At 49.8% G+C, this 19,629-nt stretch overlaps 1 protein-coding gene, 1 long non-coding RNA gene and 1 pseudogene across 4 annotated transcripts; 1 reads left to right on the forward strand and 2 right to left on the reverse strand.

Moving 5' to 3' along the window:
* Positions 1 to 955: 955 nt before the first annotated feature.
* Positions 956 to 6,685, reverse strand: LOC129532743 (uncharacterized). The gene is made up of 3 exons (XR_008678651.2): positions 6,506 to 6,685; positions 1,543 to 1,693; positions 956 to 1,448 (listed from the first exon to the last, which is right to left on the reverse strand). It is a non-coding gene; the product is annotated as an uncharacterized lncRNA (long non-coding RNA).
* On the forward strand, positions 2,830 to 12,634 carry CLEC3B (C-type lectin domain family 3 member B). Of its 3 annotated transcripts, none has more exons than XM_004033982.4 (3): positions 2,830 to 3,098; positions 7,462 to 7,560; positions 12,087 to 12,634. In XM_004033982.4, the coding sequence occupies exons 1-3, from the start codon at positions 2,990 to 2,992 to the stop codon at positions 12,485 to 12,487; spliced, it is 609 nt and encodes a 202-aa protein (XP_004034030.1). In that variant the 5' UTR covers positions 2,830 to 2,989; the 3' UTR covers positions 12,488 to 12,634. The 3 variants fall into 3 exon arrangements, with proteins under 3 accessions (XP_004034030.1, XP_018879354.1, XP_055239629.2); XM_019023809.3 differs by lacking the exon at positions 2,830 to 3,098 and adding an exon at positions 6,728 to 6,868; XM_055383654.2 differs by lacking the exons at positions 2,830 to 3,098; positions 7,462 to 7,560 and adding an exon at positions 11,222 to 11,465.
* Positions 11,022 to 11,153, reverse strand: LOC115934078 (uncharacterized; annotated as a pseudogene).
* Positions 12,635 to 19,629: the final 6,995 nt, after the last annotated feature.

A 19,629-nucleotide genomic window follows, 5' to 3' on the forward strand; every position in this document is an offset into this window, starting at 1 on the left:
AAATACATAAACCAGTGACATGGTCATTTATTATTGTATTAGTTCGTTCTCGCACTGCTATAAAGAACTGCCCAAGAATGGGTAATTTAGAAAGGAAAGAGGTTTAATTGACTCACAGTTCTGCATGGCTGGGGAGGCCTCAGGAAACTAATAATCATGGTGGAAGGCAAAGGAGAAGCAGACACCTTCTTCACATGGCAGCAGGACAGAGTGAGTACAAGCAGGGGAAATGCCAGATGCTTATAAAACCATCAGATCTCATGAGACTCACTATCACGAGAACAGCATGGGAGAAACTTGCCCCCATGGTTCAATGACCTCCACCTGGTCTCTCCCATGACACATGGGGATTATGAGGATTACAATTCAAGGTGAGATTTTGGGTGGGGACACAGCCAAGCCATATCATTCCACCCCGGCCCCTCCCAAATCTCATGCCCTCACATTTCAAAGCACAATCATGTGGGGCAGAATGATATGGTTTGACTGTGTTCTCACCCAAATTCTTATCTTGAATTGTAATCCTCATAATCCCCATATGTCAAGGGAGAGACCAGGTGGAGGTCATTGAACGATGGGGGTGGTTTCCCCCATGCTGTCCTTGTGATAGTGAGTTCTCACGAGATCTTATGGTTTTATAAGTGTTTGGCAGTTCCTCCTGCATTCATTCTACCTCCTGCCTCCTTGCGAAGAAGGTGTTTGTTTCCCCTTCACCTTCTGCCACAATTGTAAATTTCCTGAGGCCTCCCCAGCCGTGTGGAACTGTAAATCAATTAAACCTCTTTCCTTTCTAAATTACCCAGTCTTGGGCAGTTCTTTAGAGTAGTGTGAAAACGGACTAACAAAATCAAGTATTATGTGCTAACATAACCTTATATGCTGTACTTCGATATGACTGGCAGTAAGTTTGTTTACACCAGCATCACCACAAACTTGGGAATAATGAGTTGCGCTATGACTTTACAACCCTTTATGACATCACTAGGTGTTAGGAATTTTTCTGCCCCATTATAATCTTTTGGAAGCATATCATATATGTGGCCTGTTGTTGACTGAACTGTCATGATGCAGCATGTGACAACACATCACTGCCATGTGCTCCTCAGACCCCATCAGATTTCTCTGGTTGTCCCAATTGCATCCTTGAGAATGGAGGGTCCAGTCCAGAATCACATATTGCATTTAGTTCTGTGTCTTCAGTCTCCTTCAGCCTGAAACACTTCCTCAGCCAGGAGCTTTGAAAATTACTGGCAGTCATTTTGCAGAATGCTCCTCCATTTGGGATTGTCTGATGTCTCTCTGGCCTGAGTCCTATGGAGTGATGGCACATTCTCACTGCAGCCCCCCAGGTGCTGCAAGCTTTTTATTGGCCCTGTTGATGTTTACTTTGGTCACGGATGAGGTGATGTCTGCCAGCCTTCTTCACCATGAAGTTGCTCTTTTTCTCTCTGGAATGGATAAGTGTTTTGTGGGCAGATACTTTGAGGCTATGTAAACATCCCATTGAAGAACATCAGACTTTCAATGTGTTCCCTTACTTACTTATATCTGTGTGCACTGGTGGTTTCCCATCTGTTACTGTCACTATGTTGGTGCTCAAATTGTCCCTGATTCTGACCACCGAAGGCTCCTTCAAGCTGGCTCTGTGTCCTACTGACATGTTCCCATTATTCATTAAGCACTTCCTTGTTTTCTGGCAAAACAACAGGTTCCGGGCTCATTTTCTGCACCCCACTCCTACTTCCCAGTGCTAGAATCAGCCGTTTCTCCAAGGTGCTCTGGTTCCTTTAGTGGAAAGTCATATTCAGAAGCCAGTATTCAAGGTGCTAGGAGTGCTCCAGGCTATGCGGGGCTGGCTGCTCCAGGCCCCCCAGTGACTGTGGGGACTAGACACACACACATTTCCATCTATATATATGGACTTATCTTTATGTATTCAAGGCCACAAGGGTACACTGATCATTCCGATTTTAATCCCACACCACAGGATTCATTCCAGTTTTCTCTCCATACACATAACTTCCTTCTCTGACAATAGGAAACCTAACTCCCACTGTCTTCAGTAGATTTATTTGATCAGTATCCCTGTGTGTAACCAATCTCCCGTCTCTGCCACCAGCCTCTCTCCCACATGGATCCCCTCCTTGCCTCACTTGGACTCCAGCACTCCAGGCAGGGCCTTTGTTTTCCCCAGGATGCTCCCTCCACCCTGCTGGGCTCTGACACCCAACACCAGTCCACCCCTTGAGGGCACATTCTCCCCACATCCTCTCTGGTACCTCTGGGGCACGATGGCTTCTCCCTCCGCCACCTTTGCTATGCCCCACTTTGTGGCTTTAGGACAGGACTCAGGAGAAAGGGAAGACAAGAAGGGAAGGAATCCCTTGGATTTTTTAACCAAAAAATGCATCAAGTACGTGGAGACAGAGCCACAAAATAATCATAACAAATATTCTAAACCAATCAGACAGCCAGCCCCAGAGCACCCTATAAGGGGGCATTGCTACCCCGTGACAGCTGGGTAGCCTGGGCAAATTCCCTAACCTCACCGAGCCTCAATTTCCTCAATGGTAAAATGGGGAAAGGACAGTGCTTCCCTCGTGGTTTGGGTGTGAAGCTTCTGTGAGTTAATGTCAGTGAACAGCCAGCCTCAGCCCCTACCCAAGGTAGCTGCTCCACAGATGTGATGACAACCACTGTGTGTTTCTCAGAATCCTAGGAAATAAGGGCTTCTTTCTAGAAGGCAGGGCCAGGATGCTGCGTGGGTGTTCCCTGGGCAGAGAGGCTCTGTGGCCCTCAGGCCTTCATCCTTCTGCAGGCTTTTGTGTTTGTTTTATTTTTTTGGCACGCCTGCAGCCAAGTTGGGGAGGGTTTCCTGGACAGAGGTCCTTTGGCTGCTGCCTTAAGACGTGCAGCCTGGGCCGTGGCTGTCACTGCGTTCGGACCCAGACCCACTGCAGGCAGCAGCAGCCCCCGCCCGCGCAGCAGCATGGAGCTCTGGGGGGCCTACCACCTCCTCTGCCTCTTCTCCCTCCTGACCCAGGTCACAACCGAGCCACCAACCCAGAAGCCCAAGAAGATTGTAAATGCCAAGAAAGGTAAGGAGGGGGACAGAGCCCTGTGCCATCTTCCAGGGAGCAGGTCCCCCTCTCCTTAGTGTGTCCTCATGCTCCTTTCCTTCATTTTCCTCCTTTTGAGTCATCTAGGGAACTTGAATAAAGTGGGCTTTGGGGCTTGGGGGAGTTCTCTCATAGCAGAGTTGGTTGTCAGAATCATAAGAATCCCTGACCCTTAGAGTTGGGAAGAACCTTCCAGATCATCCAAACTGATCTTTGCTCTTCTCTCCTCCCCTCATCCCCAATATTTTAAAGAAACCAAACCTTTGGCCTGGGAGTCTGGCAGCGCTCAGCCCTTACCAGGGAGAGCTGCACAGGCTGGGCTTTGGAGTCTTCCAACCTGTTTTCTCAACTATAAAATGGGGACAGTGGTATTTGTTCAAAGACTTCTCATGAAGATTTTATGATACAAAATATATAAAGGCACCTCACTTGTTGCTTGATGCACAGGGAAAAGAAAAAGAAGAAGAAATGAATTCTCATTTCTGTAGCATATCACAGCCTTCAGGAAATAAATGTAACTCAGACTAGTCCACCAGAAGCAGCTTCGCTCTGCTTTGTAGCCTCTGGGGATTGGGGTGTCCCTCGGTTGCTTTGGCTACAGCAAGACTTGCCCTTGCAGCCCCGCCTGCAGTGAGGTCACCCCAGGCTGTGTTGAGACAACATCAGTGGAATGTCATGGCAATGGACGGGGCTGTCACCCCCCCAGGGAGCAGAGGCTAGAAGAGAGTCCAAGGGGATGAGGGTGGGGACTGAGGCAGAGAAACAAGCAGCTAGGACCAAGGGCACAGAAAAGGAAAGAAGGGGCTGTGGGGGCCTCCCTTAGGCCCTCCCAGGGCTCTTCATAAATGGACAGTTGCCCACTGGCCAGGAACTAGTGCAGTGCATAAAGGGACATCGGGGCCATGGGGCCTCACAACACTGTGACAAAGAATGGGGCAAATCTGGCTGCTGATAAAAAAATCATCTTCAAGATTCAGTTTACAAAGTGAAAAAAGAAACATTCAAAAGAGAATGAGTATGATGCTGACATTTGCTTTGAAAAAGGGATTTATATAAGAATACATTTTTACTTGTATGTGCATAAGTTCTTTCTGGAAGGATCCACAAGAGTGAGTAACAGTGATTACCTCTGGGAAGAAAAACCAGGGGCTGGGCGCAGTCTCAACTGGGAAAGAAACCAGCTTTTTGAACTGTTTGGATTTTTAAAAATTATGTGTGTATATTACCTTCCACAAAATGTTCATTTAAAAAGAGAAGACAATACCATGCATAGTTACGTCTACGAGCATTAGCCAAAATCACCACCAAGGGACAGCCTTTGTAAAAGATGCAGCTCCAAAGGCAAATCATAGAATTTTTGAATGTGGAACACCATCGCCAGCTTCTCAAGTTTACCAAAGATTCAGTATGAATATAATTATGTAAATCTTGTTAAACTCATGTTAAAAAAAAAAAAGGGTCAGAGCACGTGATGCCTTGGTTCTCTCCAGCTGTCACACTTGAACCCTGGCCCTATGTGGTCTCCATAGAAGGGGCCCCTGGAGTTCCAGGGCTACAGGCCAACGGAGCAGCCACCCAGGCCCTGCCTCTCGCTGAAACCCATGGCAGTCTCCTGCCCACCAACATGGCAGGCACTTACAGAGTTCCTTCTCCACGTAGGCACCAGTCTATATGCTGGACACACAGCAGAGAAACACGGTCTCTGCTCTTAAGACATGAACCATGGTGGTTCTCACTCAGGCATCAACATCATCTGGGAGATACATTAGAATCCAGGTGCCTTGGCCAGGCGTGGTGGCTCAAGCCTGTAATCTCAGCACTTTAGGAGGCCAAGGTGGGAGGATCGCTTGAGGCCAGGAGTTCAAGACAAGTCTGGCCAACATGGTGAAACCCTGTCTCTACTAAAAATACAAAAATTAGCTGAGTGTGATGGTGCACACGTGTAGTCCCAGCTACTCAGGAGGCTGAGGCAGGAGAATTGCTTGAACCTGGGAGGCGGAGGTTGCAATGGGCCGAGATTGCACCACTGCACTCCAGCCTGGGTGACAGAGTAAGTGAGACTCCATCTCAAAAATAAATCAATAAATAAAATAAAAGTTAAGAATTCAGGTGCTTGGGCCCCGCCCCTGGAAATGCTGGTTTAGGGATCTTGGTGAGTTTAGCATCTGCCTTTTCCACAGGTCTTCAGGGATTCCTAGGAGCAGCCAGGAATGAGAATCTCAGGGGCAATCTAGTTGCAGGGCTGGTGCCCAAAAGTACGGGAGAAAGTCCAAAGAAGGGACGGTCATGCCAGAGGAGACCAGTTGGTGCCAGGGCCAAGAGGGGGAGAGCAAGTGGCAGGACTGGCAAAGGAAGGGAATGCCAGCATATGCTAAGTCCTTGTCCTGGCCCTCAGGGTGGGTGAGAAGCGGGGAGCCTAGAGTACTTCTGGGAGCTCATCTGTTCGTGGGGCCACATGGTCACACCTGGCAGGGAAGCTCCGGAGGGAAGGATGGCCTCATAGGAGTCACAGGCCTTTAGAACAGGGAACTGGGGGAACCTGGAGGGCATCCATTCCAACACCACGCAGAGGGAACCTGAGGCTCAGAGCGTGGGCCAGCACAAAGGCCTCCTGACTCTGCCCGGGGCCGTAGAGACACCTACTCCCACAGCTTCCTCAGGTGGAGCCTAATGAGAGTAGCTTCCTGTTCCTTGGACAGTCCCTGGAGGAAACTTTGCACATATGGGCACCTTGGTGCAAATTACAAAAGGTACCTCCTCTAAACTGACAAATTATAGAAAGGCATCTCTTTTTCTGGTCTGACCCGGTCTAGCCAGGGCAAGGCTTAGGAGACAAATGGGCCTTCATGTGTCCCTCAGCAGAATGCCCTTCTTCAGTGCCCCCTTGCACAGCCTCACATGGCACCCTACGCTGGTACATCATGTGACTGGGTACAGTGCTGCTATAACTGGTGGAGGCAGTCTCTGTGTGAGGCACACATGACCTCAGGCTGGTTTGCCAGCCCCAAACTCTCCCTTTTTTTGCCTTGCTCATCAGGGTGTTTTTCCTCTAGTTTGGTAAGTTACATCACTAATTTCTATATACGCAATCATGTGTCTTGCCTGTGATTCTTCTGCAAAGGCATCTTATGGGTGGACGAAGGCTCTGATGTCACTCTTTGTGAGTGTGGAATGTATGCAGACACAGCCAAATGGACCATTAAAGTGTTTCCCCACCCACTTCCCCAAGCTGAGTGCAGCCTTTCCTGAAGCCCTGGTGTTTCAGAAAGACCAGGGTCCGCCCCAGGAGCTCTAAACTTACACACACATAGAAATATGCTTCCCCGCACCCTCAACTTACACACACATAGAAATATGCTTCCCCGCCTTCCCCTGCTGACTCTTACATGACTGGCTGCCAGCAGGACAGCTCCTGTTAGGAATCCGTTTGTGTGCCATGGGGAAAGTGGGGAAGAGCATGGCTTCAGAGCCATGTGCACCTGGGTTCCAGGCCAGCCCTGCCAGCTGCTGGCTCTGCCATCCTCGGCCAGTTGGTTTAGGGCAGCCTGGGTTTCCTCGTGGTGAAATGCTGGTGGTACAGAATGACACGTTACCTGTGTCATAAGGTTGATTATGAGCATCACATGGGGTGACATGTAGAACGGCCTAGCCCAGAGCCTGGCCTCCTCTGTAAGAGTGGAAAACCTGGGTTCCTTCTGCCCTCACCTCATTAGTAGCTGTGATGGGCACACACTCAGCCAAGCACTGAGGTAGGCAGCTCTGCGCTTCAGTTCTCTTAGTCTTCTCCAGAGTCCTAGGAGGTGGGGCTGTCATCATCCACTTCATACATGAGGGAACAAAATCCAGAGAGGCTGAGCAGCTCGCCCAGGCCACCCGTGTCTGTGGCACCTCCAAGCCCTGCCTATGCGTGCCCCAGGCTGGAGTGCCTGCTGGTCTGTGTCGCATTCCTCCAGCCTGGGGAAGTGAACCTGGGGGCTTCTTGAGGGCTCCTGCTGTGCTTCCTGTGCTGTGTTCTTCCCTGGAGCTGAAAAGGTGGCTGGGTGGTGGGGGATCACTGAAGCCTGTGCCTACACCCTCACCCCTGCCTCTGCTAATTCCAGCCCCATCTGATCCCCAGCAACAATCCCAAACAAATGCAGCACAGGAGCAAGTGAAGGATGGGCCCCCTGGCAGAAGTCACAAGTGGTTAATTAGACTATCACCAGCAGGGATAGAGAGAGAGAGAAAGTTTCCCAAGATATCAAGGTTGAGGGGAGTGTTTTCCTCTCATCCCTCTGCAGCTAAGGTAGGATCCTTCCTGCTCAGTCCCTGCCCCACCCTCACATATTTCCTCCTGCTTCAGATGTTGTGAACACGAAGATGTTTGAGGAGCTCAAGAGCCGTCTGGACACCCTGGCCCAGGAGGTGGCCCTGCTGAAGGAGCAGCAGGCCCTGCAGACGGGTGAGTGCAGGCAGTAGCCTCTCTGGGCAGGAGCGTCTGAGAGAAGGGCCCAGGCCAGCAGCCAGCAATGCGCTTCTCGCCTCCGGTCAGCATCAGCATCCTGGCTCCATTAGTCCAGGCCTATGGGTGAAGGCACCAGGTTCAGGGAGCCCCACCTCTTTCTCTCGGGGAGATCCCCTGACACGTGTCTGCAAAACTCACCTGGATGTGTACGGCCAAATCTCTGGCCACAGCTGGGTGGTGTGGAAGTGGGGATGTCCCAAGAGGACAAAAAATTCTCCAACAAGAATCCACTACTGCCCACCAGAAGTGACCCCGGAGTGCTCGATGGGGCAGAGGTAGTGGCCCACCCTAGCAAAGCTCCCAGGAGCCCCTCACTCAGCTGGCCTCTGCAGCCCCAGAGAGCTCCACACTCCTGTGTGTCAGCAGCTTTGCTGACACTGTCTCTCTTAATCATAACTCTGCTGAGGTGGGATTTGTCAGCTCTATTTTAAAGATGAGCTGTCAGCTCCATGAAATGTCAGCTCCATTTTAAAGATGTGTCAGCAGCAACTGAGGCATAGTCCTGAACCTGGCTCATACTCACCTGGCTGGTTAGTTGACTTGTGGAAGAGCAAGAGTTGAATGGAGGCAGGCTGCCCAGTGCCAAGCTGGGCCTTGGTGTTCCTGGCTCTGCACTAGCCAGCTGAGGGAGGGTGCACAGAATCACCAAGAACAGGGCCCAGGCGCATGGTAAGGTCATGCCCTCTGGCCAGCCTACCTGGCAGCCTATTGTTTCTCACTCCCCATGTTCCTGTCGTATCGTCTGCATTTTCCACATACCTCCGATTTACCTACCTTTATGTGACCTCACCTTCCATTCTATGGAGAACACAGACTCACAATACTGATACTATTTACATGTGAGCCCACTACATTCTGGCACTGTTTGAGTACTTGATGCATGTTAACTCATTCACAGCACACCCGTGCAGTGGTCCTGTTACTACATCCTCACCCTTATTTTCCACTGAGAAGGACCTTGTGACAGCCGAAAGGAGCAGAGCCTCACTTAGCTCTGCTATGCTGCCCCTCAAGTTATCAGCTGGGAAATCACCTTGACTCCTCAGCAAATCTATAAACCACCCTGTGTCCACAGCCACTCTCTCACCTGTTGCTTTTGTGACCAAGGCCCATCCATCTGCAAGGCCTTCCCTTCCCCGCCTGCCTCCTCAGAAACCCCCAACAGCCTTCTCACCGGGTGGTTTTACACACTCCCTCCCACTCATATGCTTTCCTTCAGCATTCACACTGCCATCCTTCTGCACTCCCACCACAGGGCCTTTGCATGTGCTGTTTGGGCAACCTGAATTGCTCCCCCAAGATCCACCTAATAAATGCCTCCAGCATTATCTTCTCAGGAGTCACTAATCCCTCATCTCAATCAGCTCCTCAGTTATAAGCTCTCCCAGAACAGTGTCCTTTCTTTTATCACACTGACTGCAGTCTGTAATGATACACTCATTTCCTGATTTGTGTCTGCTGCCTCCACTAGACTATAGTAAGCCCTGAGAACACAGGGGCCATGTTTGCTTTTCATTGCCCTTGTCTCTTCCACTACCCTGCCCAGCATAGTGCCTGCCACATAGCAACACTCAGTCAATCTCTGTTGAAGGAAGGACAAACATGTAACTTTGGACAGCTTGCTTGGCATGGCAGCTAGGAAGAGAGTGCTTGAGAAAGGGAGCATCTCCAGAGGTGTTTTTGACTTCATGTAATAGGAAACCTATCAGTGGCTTAAACAAAAAGTAAGTCTGCAAGTAGGTAGTTACAAGTTTTTGTTCAGAAGTTTCACCTCATGGTCTTCAGATGGCTGCCCCAACTCCAGGCATCATGAGTGCATTCAAGGCAAGAAGGAGGAAGAGTAGCCCAACCACATCTGTCTCGTTTATAGGGAAAGTAGTCTTCCACTTCCATCTCATTGACAAGAAATCTATCGTATGGCCACCTGCAGCTTTAAGAACATCTGAGAATGCAAGAATGTAGCTTTTCCAGCCTCTATAGTGGAGGTGGACAAGAGAGAAGGGATTTGGAGGCAACAGTGCCTGGCACAGCGGGTATGTTTAGAATGAGCCCAGTGCCACTCTGAGCCTCAGTTTCCTCATCTGTAAGGTAGGCAGGGTAAACTCTAAGGTCTCTCTCATGTCTAAGCTCTGTGCTGTGCAAAGTCAATGTAACCCAGGCATCAATTGCCACCTGGGGTGAGGTGATGAGGTGGGGACCTCCCTGAAAAAAGTTCATGACATATGGAGGCCCAAAGCATGACATATGAAGGCCCCCATGTCTGCTGATTTCTAGGAAGCTGCTGGGCTTCTTGGGGCCTTCTCCTGTTCATTGTCCTCACAACCCAAAGATCACCTTGTCAATAAACCCACCCAAAGCATTGCAGAGCTCTGTTGACCTAACCAAAGAGTTGAAGGAATCAGGGGGCAACCTTTCCCTCCTCCAACCAGCACACACATGGGAGGTTCCCACCTGGTACATCTCTGCCAGGCACAAGGAGGCAGAGGTGACCCAGCCAGGGCCCTGCTCCCTGGGAACCTCAATATACTCATGGAATCACTTGAGCCCTTGAAAGCTGTGTAGGAATCAGAGAAGATAAAGAGGGTTGATTCCAAGCAGATGGCAGGGCAGGAGCAGAGGTGTGGAGGACTAGCATAAATCGACAGGATCATGAATAGACAGACCAGAGCAACAAAATGTTGGCAGCAATGATAGTATCACGAGAAGTAGCATTGACTGAGGACTACCTATGTGTTGGAGGGAGGTTCAGATGAGGGTCCTGGGAAGCAACTCTGAGATGGAGTTTAACCCACAGGAGACTTATCAGGAGATACCCTCAGGATCAACCCCTGTGCTAGGGAAGGGATGGAAGGAAGCAGAAGTGGGCAGAGGGAGAAGTCGAGCTGTACTGTGGTGCCACAAAAGCCTCAGCTGACTTCAGGGAGCCCTGATGACGGGATGACCCTTCAGCACTGTCCTGAGTCGGGGCAAGAGGGCTTATGGGTCAGTCTTGGGTGTAGGCTGCTCTAGGGAGGGGCACGGACTTGGAAGAGATGGCTGTCTTCTGCTGAGGCAGTCCCTGCAGGAGGCTGAAAGCTGAGGACTGTCTTCCTGCAGCATTCCTGGCAGCCAGGGCAGTGAATCCTTCATCCCCAACAAAAGTCTAGGTAGCACGTCAGTGTTCCCAGCAGGAAGGAAAGGCAATGAAGGCCGCTTGGCTAAGCTGCAGGATAGCATGAGGTAGGACAGCTGACTTGGGGCAGAGTCTGTGGGTAGACACCTCTGTAATGCTTCAGGCCCCATGTTTAAAGTCGGTTGTGGTGTCAGATGCCCATGGGGACACTGGGATGCTGTCCATTGATATTTGTTGAGTGAAATGGAAGTAACTGAGTGGGAATGGATAGAGGGGAGTGCAGACATCCCCCAAAGTGGTGGGGTCACCAGCAAGAGGACAAATGCAGACATACACCTGTCTGTCAAGTTATTCCTTTCCACAGAAATCTTTAGTAAAAGGTGAACGATTTATACGATCTCAAGAGAAATCAGAGTATGTCTAGATATTTCAGCTAGAAATCAAGCTGAAAATGCAAACTGCAAAACAAAAATAGATTCTATCCTCCTAACTTGACCAAATATGTGCTTTCATCACAACCTTTGGGGCCAGGCTCAAACTGAGAATTTGTGGACACCTCAGAGTCCCTTGCCTGATCGCCGGCCTCTGACCACAGCCTGTGCCCAGCACTTCCTGTCTTCTCTCTTGCAGTCTCAGCTCTATTCTCCCAGCCCCACCCTACCAGCCCTCGGGAGAACTGACCCTGCAAAAGGCACTTGGCAGGCCCTGGAAGCTTGCTTGGGCTGTTTGGGTAGGGATTTGGGGCCCTGGGTACATGAAGTGTGGCCTAGGCTGTAGGTGGGCAGCTGCCCTGGCCCTGCAAGCTGCTTGATCTTAGGGAGGGGCATGGAGGAAGAAGAACCAGAGCAGGTGGCTGTGGCTGGGCTCCCTGGGAAGCTGACTCTGAGACAGAGCTAATTTGTTAGGGTGAGCCCTAGGAGCCACACATGTAGGGGCCGGGGGAAGAGGAAGTGGGCAGAGGGAGAGCTGAGCTGCAGTGCAGGCACAAGGCCAGCCTCTGTGACCCAAGGAGATAGGGTGGGTAAAGGCCAGAAATGACTGAGGTGGAGGCCTGGGAAGGGGTGTCAGCTGGGGCTGGGTGCTTCTGTAGCACAAGGGCTGCCTTTTCTCCCAGCCGCGGGAGCACCAAGCCCTCCTGAGTGGGGATCTGGATCTGTACGGCAGTGGCCACCACAGCCAGGTCCTCAAAGTGCATGAACCATCAGGACCCCTTTTGCCTGGGTCTAGGGGCTGTCAGGACTGATGGGATAAACGGGAGGGGATGGAGGACGGTGGGCTTGGCCTGGGCGGTTGGCTCTTTGCCTGGGGAACAGGGGGACTTTCGGTGACAGCCATTTCTCCCCACTCCCAGTCTGCCTGAAGGGGACCAAGGTGCACATGAAATGCTTTCTGGCCTTCACCCAGACGAAGACCTTCCACGAGGCCAGCGAGGACTGCATCTCGCGCGGGGGCACCCTGGGCACCCCTCAGACTGGCTCAGAGAACGACGCCCTGTATGAGTACCTGCGCCAGAGCGTGGGCAACGAGGCCGAGATCTGGCTGGGCCTCAACGACATGGCGGCCGAGGGCAGCTGGGTGGACATGACCGGCGCCCGCATCGCCTACAAGAACTGGGAGACTGAGATCACCGCCCAACCCGACGGCGGCAAGACCGAGAACTGCGCGGTCCTGTCAGGCGCGGCCAACGGCAAGTGGTTCGACAAGCGCTGCCGCGATCAGCTGCCCTACATCTGCCAGTTCGGGATCGTGTAGCCGGCGGGGCGGGGGCCGTGGGGGGCCTGGAGGAGGGCAGGGGCCGCGGGAGGCCGGGAGGAGGGTGGAGACCTTGCAGCCCCCATCCCCTCCGTGCGCTTGGAGCCTCTTTTTGCAAATAAAGTTGGTGCAGCTTCGCGGAGAGGAGAGGCGCTGCAGTCTGTGCTGTGTCCGCGGGGCGGGGAGGAGGTCCCAGGAGCCGGTTCGAAAGCTCCCTCCGTGATGAAGTAGGCGAGAAGGGAGGAGGTGGAGGGCGAGCTGAGCACACGCGCTTCGTGCCACAGGAGGGTGGGAATGAACGGAGAACTGAGGAGAGGAAGGAGGGAAAGAATAGGGAGATGAAAACGCCCCGGTCTGCTGCTAAGCACAGCACAGTTACCAAAGCCAGGAAACTAACACTGACACGATATTTTATTTACGTTACAGCTCTATTCAAAGCTCCAGGCTTCTCTTTGTAGAATCGTTTCCATCTGTTGGAATCCAGCATCGCCCCCACCCCCCGCCCCATTTCTAGGGGGATGCCCCCACCGCTGACCTCTCCTGCTGTAGATCTATTTCTGGGAGGCACTGACATGCTGAGTCTTGCTATGGGGTCGGCGGGGAGTGGGGAGCTGGGCCTGCCCACAGGGGAGATGGGCATTCCCCTTCTTCCTCAGGACATCCCGGGAGCCAAATACGACGGCCAGCACTGCCCGACTCGTGCGTCCTTTTCCTTCCCACTCTTCACAGAAAGCTGCTCGGGGGTCCAGGCGCAGGCATTTTAAATACGTTGTCTTATTTCACCTGATCCACCCAGGACAAGCTGTGCTATTATCACCATTTAAAATAAGCAAAGTGAGTTGAAACTCAGGGAGGTTTGGGGACTTCCACTGGTCCTGAAGCTGGTAAGTAGCAGAGCCGGGATTTAACCCAGGGCTGTTTCCAAAGGCCTTGGCCTTTCCACCACCACTGCAATGCTTGCTTCGTGTGGCCAGAACGTCACTGAAACAAAACATCAGAGAAGTGGCCCAGTGGTCCTCAGAGGCTGTTGGCCAGCTCTTGGCCTGACCTGGCCCACCCAGCCATCGTGGGCCTGGCTCTAGTGACCCCTCCTGGGGGAGTCTTCCTTATCCTTCAGCCACCACCAGTGCTCCACTGTCTGGGCTTCTGCAGTAACTTTTTCTCTCTGGTTGTCTTCTAGTGTGTCTCGCCTTCAGTAATAATAAGTGGATGATAGTTTGATTTGATCGATGGAGATGGGGTGGTTGGGGGAGGCAGCTTACAGAGAATTATGTACGTACTTCATGCCAGGCAGCCTGTTCCTCATCATCACAGAAAGCACCTCTTGAAATTCAACAGTTTCAACAATTGTTGGAGGAGGTGATGAGATCCGTTGGCATAAGCCCAGAAACTGCTTCAGAAGAGTGATGTGGTATGTTCCAGACCCCTCAGCAAGCGAGAGGCAAAGCTTAGACTGAAATCTACATCTTGTAACTCCGAGTCTTGGATTCTTTTCATCCCCCACTCAGCTTCCTAGCGGGATATAGGTGAACAGGGTTTTGTTTTGTTTTGTTTTGTTCTGTTTTTTTTTTTGTTTGTTTTTTGTTTTTTGAGACGGAGTCTCCCTCTCTCGCCCAGGCTGGAGTGCAGTGGCACGATCTCGGCTCACTGCAAGCTCCGCCTCCTGGGTTCACGCCATTCTCCTGCCTCAGCCTCCCGAGTAGCTGGGACTACAGGCGCCTGCCACCACGCCCTGCTAATTTTTTGTATTTTTAGTAGAGACGGGGTTTCACCGTGTTAGCCAGGATGGTCTCTATCTCCTGACCTCATGATCCGCCGGCCGCGGCCTCCCAAAGTGCCGGGATTACAGGCATGAGCCACCGGGCACGGCTGAACAGGGTTTTTTTAAAGTTCCTGAACTGGGTGGCTGCCCACAAGAGGGCACCCATGCCTCTGCGTGTGAGTGTGGAACCTGGTCGACTGCTGTGACGCTCTTTGGGAAGACAGTCGTCATTTTCCACTTCCAGCAGCAGGTGGCAGTATGGGCAAGAGTATCATCACCCATCTTTCATCTACCACCCATGTGCTTACATCTGGGCTGCTGAGATCTGCGTACTTCGAATTGAGTATACCTGTCCTTCAATCTTGTCTTTACTTAAAATTTTGACATTTTGTTCACCATTTTGTGAACATTAATTCTGATTTTTAAAAAATTTGCATTCAAATATTATTTCTCTTGCTTACTGAGTTTTGGTATCCCCTTAAATTTTGTGCCCCAGGTGAATGCCTCACTCATCTCACTAGTCCCTGCCCTGCCTCAGAGGTACACACTTTGGAGAATTTCCCAGGGGTTATACAAACAATGATCGTTTTAAGTGACTCAGTTTCTATTACTCTTTTCTTTTGTATTACTCCTTACTAGAATTGAGCTACCTTGGTGCAGGCCTGGGGAACAGGCTTTCTTTCCCACCTCCTGTTTTGCAATCGCCCTTTTCCATTTTACAAAAGAAAGGCCAGCTCTTCACCCTTCCTGCTCTTACCATGGGGTGTGGCCTGGTGTGTAAAAAACCTTGGGGATGCCAAACAGAAGACGAATTGAAATCTTGGTTTAGGTGTTAAGTAAAAGGCCATGTGAAAAATCGTTTTGCAAACTTAGTGGTTTCTAATCCTTTGCCTTTAACCTCCGAGATGAGCTTAATCAAGTTCTCAGCTGATAGACCATACAAAGTAATTTCCAATGACAGAACACTTTTTTCTTTTTAACAATTTATTTTATTTTACTTTAAGTTCTGGGTTACATGTGCAGAATGTGTAGGTCTGTTGCATGGGTATACATGTGCCACGGTGGTCTGCTGCACCTATCAACCCATCATCTAGGTTTTAAGCCCCGCATGCCTTAGGTATTTGTCCTAATGCTCTCCCTCCTGACAGAACACTTTTGACCTTTACCTTAGAAGCTCAAGTACTAAGTGACACTGCTATAACAAAACTCCTTTCAGTCTCACCAACTTACTTATCTGAACAAAGTTTCTCAACATTAACAACTCTAAAAGTGAAAAATAGGAATCTTATTAATGCTGAATCCTGCTGTATTCTGCTAGATATGTGAGCCAATTTTTAAGAACTCTATTCATCTGATTAAGAGTAGTGTTTAATTGTGTTTATAAAAATATATCATAGACCTGTGATGATTTGATCAATTGTGCTAATGGTAATTGTGTTAGGGGAATGCTAGAAAACTAAGTTGCAGGGGCACTGGCCTAAGCCCTTTCTTGGAGAACAGTGCTGCCCTCGGCATCTGTGAGGATGGCCAAGCAGGAGGAGGTGGTTTCTGGGAAGGATCCTTCTGTCAGCTCTTGGCCCTCAGTAGTGTGTGGGAGCCATGTGCACAGACCTGGCTGAGTCTTGCTCTCTTCTCCTCACTCCACCACCTCTGCTGTGCCTGTTCCTGTTCCTCCTTTCCCTTCTGGTCATTCCTTCACCCTTCCTCACCCCAGCCCATCCCAGCCAAGGGGGGGAAGAGCTGGAAGGAGGCAGTACAGATGGAGACCCTCAGTGTGGAGAAAGGGGTGCATGGGAGACCTGAGGCTGGTCCTGGCAGTACTGGCTGTGGGACCCTGGAGAAGGACTGTGGGGCATCTTGGCCCCCAGTTTCTTCATCCGCAAAATGAAGTTTGGATTAGATGATCTCTAAGACTCCTGAGTTCAAGATTCTACCCACTGTTCTCAGGAAAGTTTTTGTAGAATCCTTTCCAGATAAGAAAGCTATTTTGTAGAACGGAAATGGTGGCTGTTTCCTCTGCCCATCAAGGCTCATCCCCTTCACTGACTGTCTCATTTTCTGCAGTGACTATTGGCCATTGCTATCTCTTGAATCCCAAATGTGTACACGTTCAGATGCCTGGTAGACACCACCACCTAGAAGCCCTTAGGCACCTATGTCAACATGTCCAAAAGGGAACTTAGGGTCTTTCCACTCAAATCTGCTCCTCTTCCTGAGTTTACCATCTCTGTGAAGATCCTCACCTGCCCAGTTACCCAAACGCCAAACCTGTGGGGCATCAAAGGTGACTTAGTGTCTGTCTTGAGACACTTGAGATCCAAGTAATTACCAGGACTCTATGATTTTTGCTTCCCAAAGAACGCTCTGATCTGTTCCCTCTCCTCCAATTCCATTGCTGTGGGGCTCAAGTCTCCTGCTTGAACCATTGCAAATAACAGTCTTACTGTTTCCGTAACTCCCCCGTGTCTCTCCCACCCACCGTAAACCATGACCTTTGCTGCATAAGCACTAGTTGTATGGGAGAGAAAGGCTGGTTCAGGCCTCGGTTGGAGCTGGCCCATGGAAAGCGATCTTCTCTTCCATGCGCAAACATGCACATCTTTGCCTCATCTGAAAACACTGCTCTGCTGGTGTGGCCCTAATACCTTAGACCCCCAGGTGACACTTTTTCCTTTGATTTTGGCTTTGCACAGATAAAAAGGAGATATTAATAAAAACAAAACTAACAATGTTTGCACTGACCCCAAAGCCCCTCGCCATGAGCTGGGCAACATTTAATATTCATAAACCTAGCAGGGAGGTATTACTAAACTTATTTCATAATTGAGGAAAATGAGGTATAAAGATAACTTTTGTGAGAACATTTAGTGATGGGCCTGGAATTTCAGCACAGGTCTGTTGCATTCCAAAGCCCACATGCCATCTGCTATATAAATCAAGTCCTTCCTGGATCTTGAAGAAAGCTTTAAGATTTTCTTGATGTGATTGTGAAAGATGTGTAAAGGAGAGTTGATAGTGATGTGTATTGGTGTGTATTTGTGATTGGTGGTACAACCTCCTGTAAAAACACATTTTCCACTCAGATTTTTTAGGGCTATTCTGAGGCCTAATGGTAAGCTGTAGCTCACCTGCTTTTCATGGGTGACTCATCTATGAGCATGGTTTATGAATCTTTCAAGCTGGAAATCATGGCACAACCCACAAAACAACTAACCTTTTTCTCCACTAGAAGGCACTGTTGTTTCATGCAATGTGAGAACACAGCCAGGGGAGAAACATCAATGCAATCTTTATTTTTTTATTTTTATTTTTTTTGAGACAGAGTCTCACTCTGTCGCCCAGGCTGGAGTGCAGTGATGTGATCTCGGCTCAATTCAACCTCTGTCTCCCGGCTTCAAGTGATTCTCCTGCCTCAGCCTCCCTAGTAGTGGGGATTACAGGCGTGCTCCACCATGCTTGGCTAATTTTTGTATTTTTAGTAGAGACAGGGTTTCACCATGTTGTCTTGAACTCCTGACCTCAGGTGATCCGTCCACCTCGGCCTCCTAAAATGCTGGGATTACAGGCATGAACCACGGTGTCTGGCCCAATGCAATCTTTAGAAGAAGAAACTGAGGTACAGGGAGGCTAAATGACCAGCCATGGTCACACACCTTGCTAGAGAATGAGCCCAGGAGTCTCACTTTTTTAGTAGGAAGTAGCTTTTTGCAAACCATTTCTCCAAATCAACACCTGGTAAGTATTGAGTGCCTACTATGCACCAAGCACTCTGCCTGGAGCCTGCTCTTGAGTTGTTGTTTACCACCTGACAGGACACTCGGCATTTTTAAGAGCTCAAAGACAAATGGATGGATCTGCTTTTGAGAGTAGCTCTCCTGGTTTGCACTGTTGAGAAAATTGGACAATAAGGTAGGAAAATGCTTTTTGGATGAGGACAGGCAAGCCACACAGCTAGGCCAAAGGCAAATTAGGAAACTAGGGCTTCCTCTAACCTCTAGGGTTTTCTTAAACCAGGTTGTCAGTGGCAGTGACACTAGGTCAGAAAGAAACTCTAGATTTAGATTCCAGCTCTGCCACCTTCTAGTCTTGTGGCCTTGGAGAAGTCACACTGTTTGAACTGTGGTTTCTTCATCTGCATGATTTGAAATGGGAGGAGCAGCAGAGCCAAGTTTACAGACATGAAAGCTGAAGACAAGTTTCTTAGCCTCTCAAGTCAGCCATGGCTGGTTTATCTGTGGTTACTGTATCACTTCAAATCACCTATGAATGATTCTCTCCAAGGCCATTAGTGAAGGCAGCAGAGAAGGGCCTGGAGTCCACATCTGTTTAGCTACCAGATACTCTGCTTCCACGAGCCAGGCTAGCTTTCTATGATGAGAGATGTGCACGGGGAGGTGAAGAACAGATCATCCACTGGGAACCACAGTGACCCAGGCTTAGGATCACTCTTTCTGAGGCTGTTTTCCCATCTGGCAGGTGGGCTTATTCCCTCCCTCACACTGCTGTTGTGGACTACACCTGTGTAAAGGCTCTGCCCTGCTGCTTGGCACACAATTATGAAGATTGTGGAACAATGGTACCGATGAAAAAGCTTTGGAAACGAAACTCCCCTACATAAGAGATAACAAAAAGCATGACCTTTACCTGGGTAGGAAAAAACCACAGTGAGCTCAGCTGTGACCTAGTTCCTTATTAGACAAGAAAGACAATTCTCTAGGGAAGATAGTCTGGCAATGCAGTTGGCTCTGAACTAATAAGGATCTGGCCAAATTGAAAGTTAGGTCAGTGGTTCTCAGGCCATGCCAGACAGTAAAATCACCTGAAGTACTTTCTAGAAAACCCAATACCCTGGCTGCACTCTAGACTGGTTAAATCAGAATCTCTGGGGAGCAGAATCAGGCACTGGTAGTGTTTAAAGCTCCCCAGGTGATTCCAAGATGTAGTGGTTGGGAACCAGACTTATGTGAAGCCAGCTGCCTCCTAGGTTAGGCTTTTGGAAAAAAACTCATCAGCCCTAGAATATCTCTTCCCATGGTCTTCCTCAAGAAATTCCTACCACTCTAGCTATTGAGCAATGGTACCACGCACACTAACCAGGTTTGGTGACAATCAGATTGGTTGTTTTAAATTGATTTTAACAAGAAGCAGAAGTTGGAGTTGAAGAACTTAGTGTAATCAGTTAATTTCAGTAGGAAGTAGGCATGCTTATCAGCTAGGATTAGATTTCGTTGAAAATCCAGAATAACCGAGACTTAGCCAGGTATGATGGCTCACTCCTGTAATCCCAGCTACTCAGGAGGCTGAAACAGGATGATTGCTTGAGCCCAGGAGTTTGAGACCAGCCTAAGCAATATAGCAAGACTCTCATCTTTAAAAAGAA

The sequence above is a fragment of the Gorilla gorilla genome, chromosome 2, assembly GCF_029281585.2.
Source record: "Gorilla gorilla gorilla isolate KB3781 chromosome 2, NHGRI_mGorGor1-v2.1_pri, whole genome shotgun sequence".
NCBI lineage: Eukaryota > Metazoa > Chordata > Mammalia > Primates > Hominidae > Gorilla > Gorilla gorilla.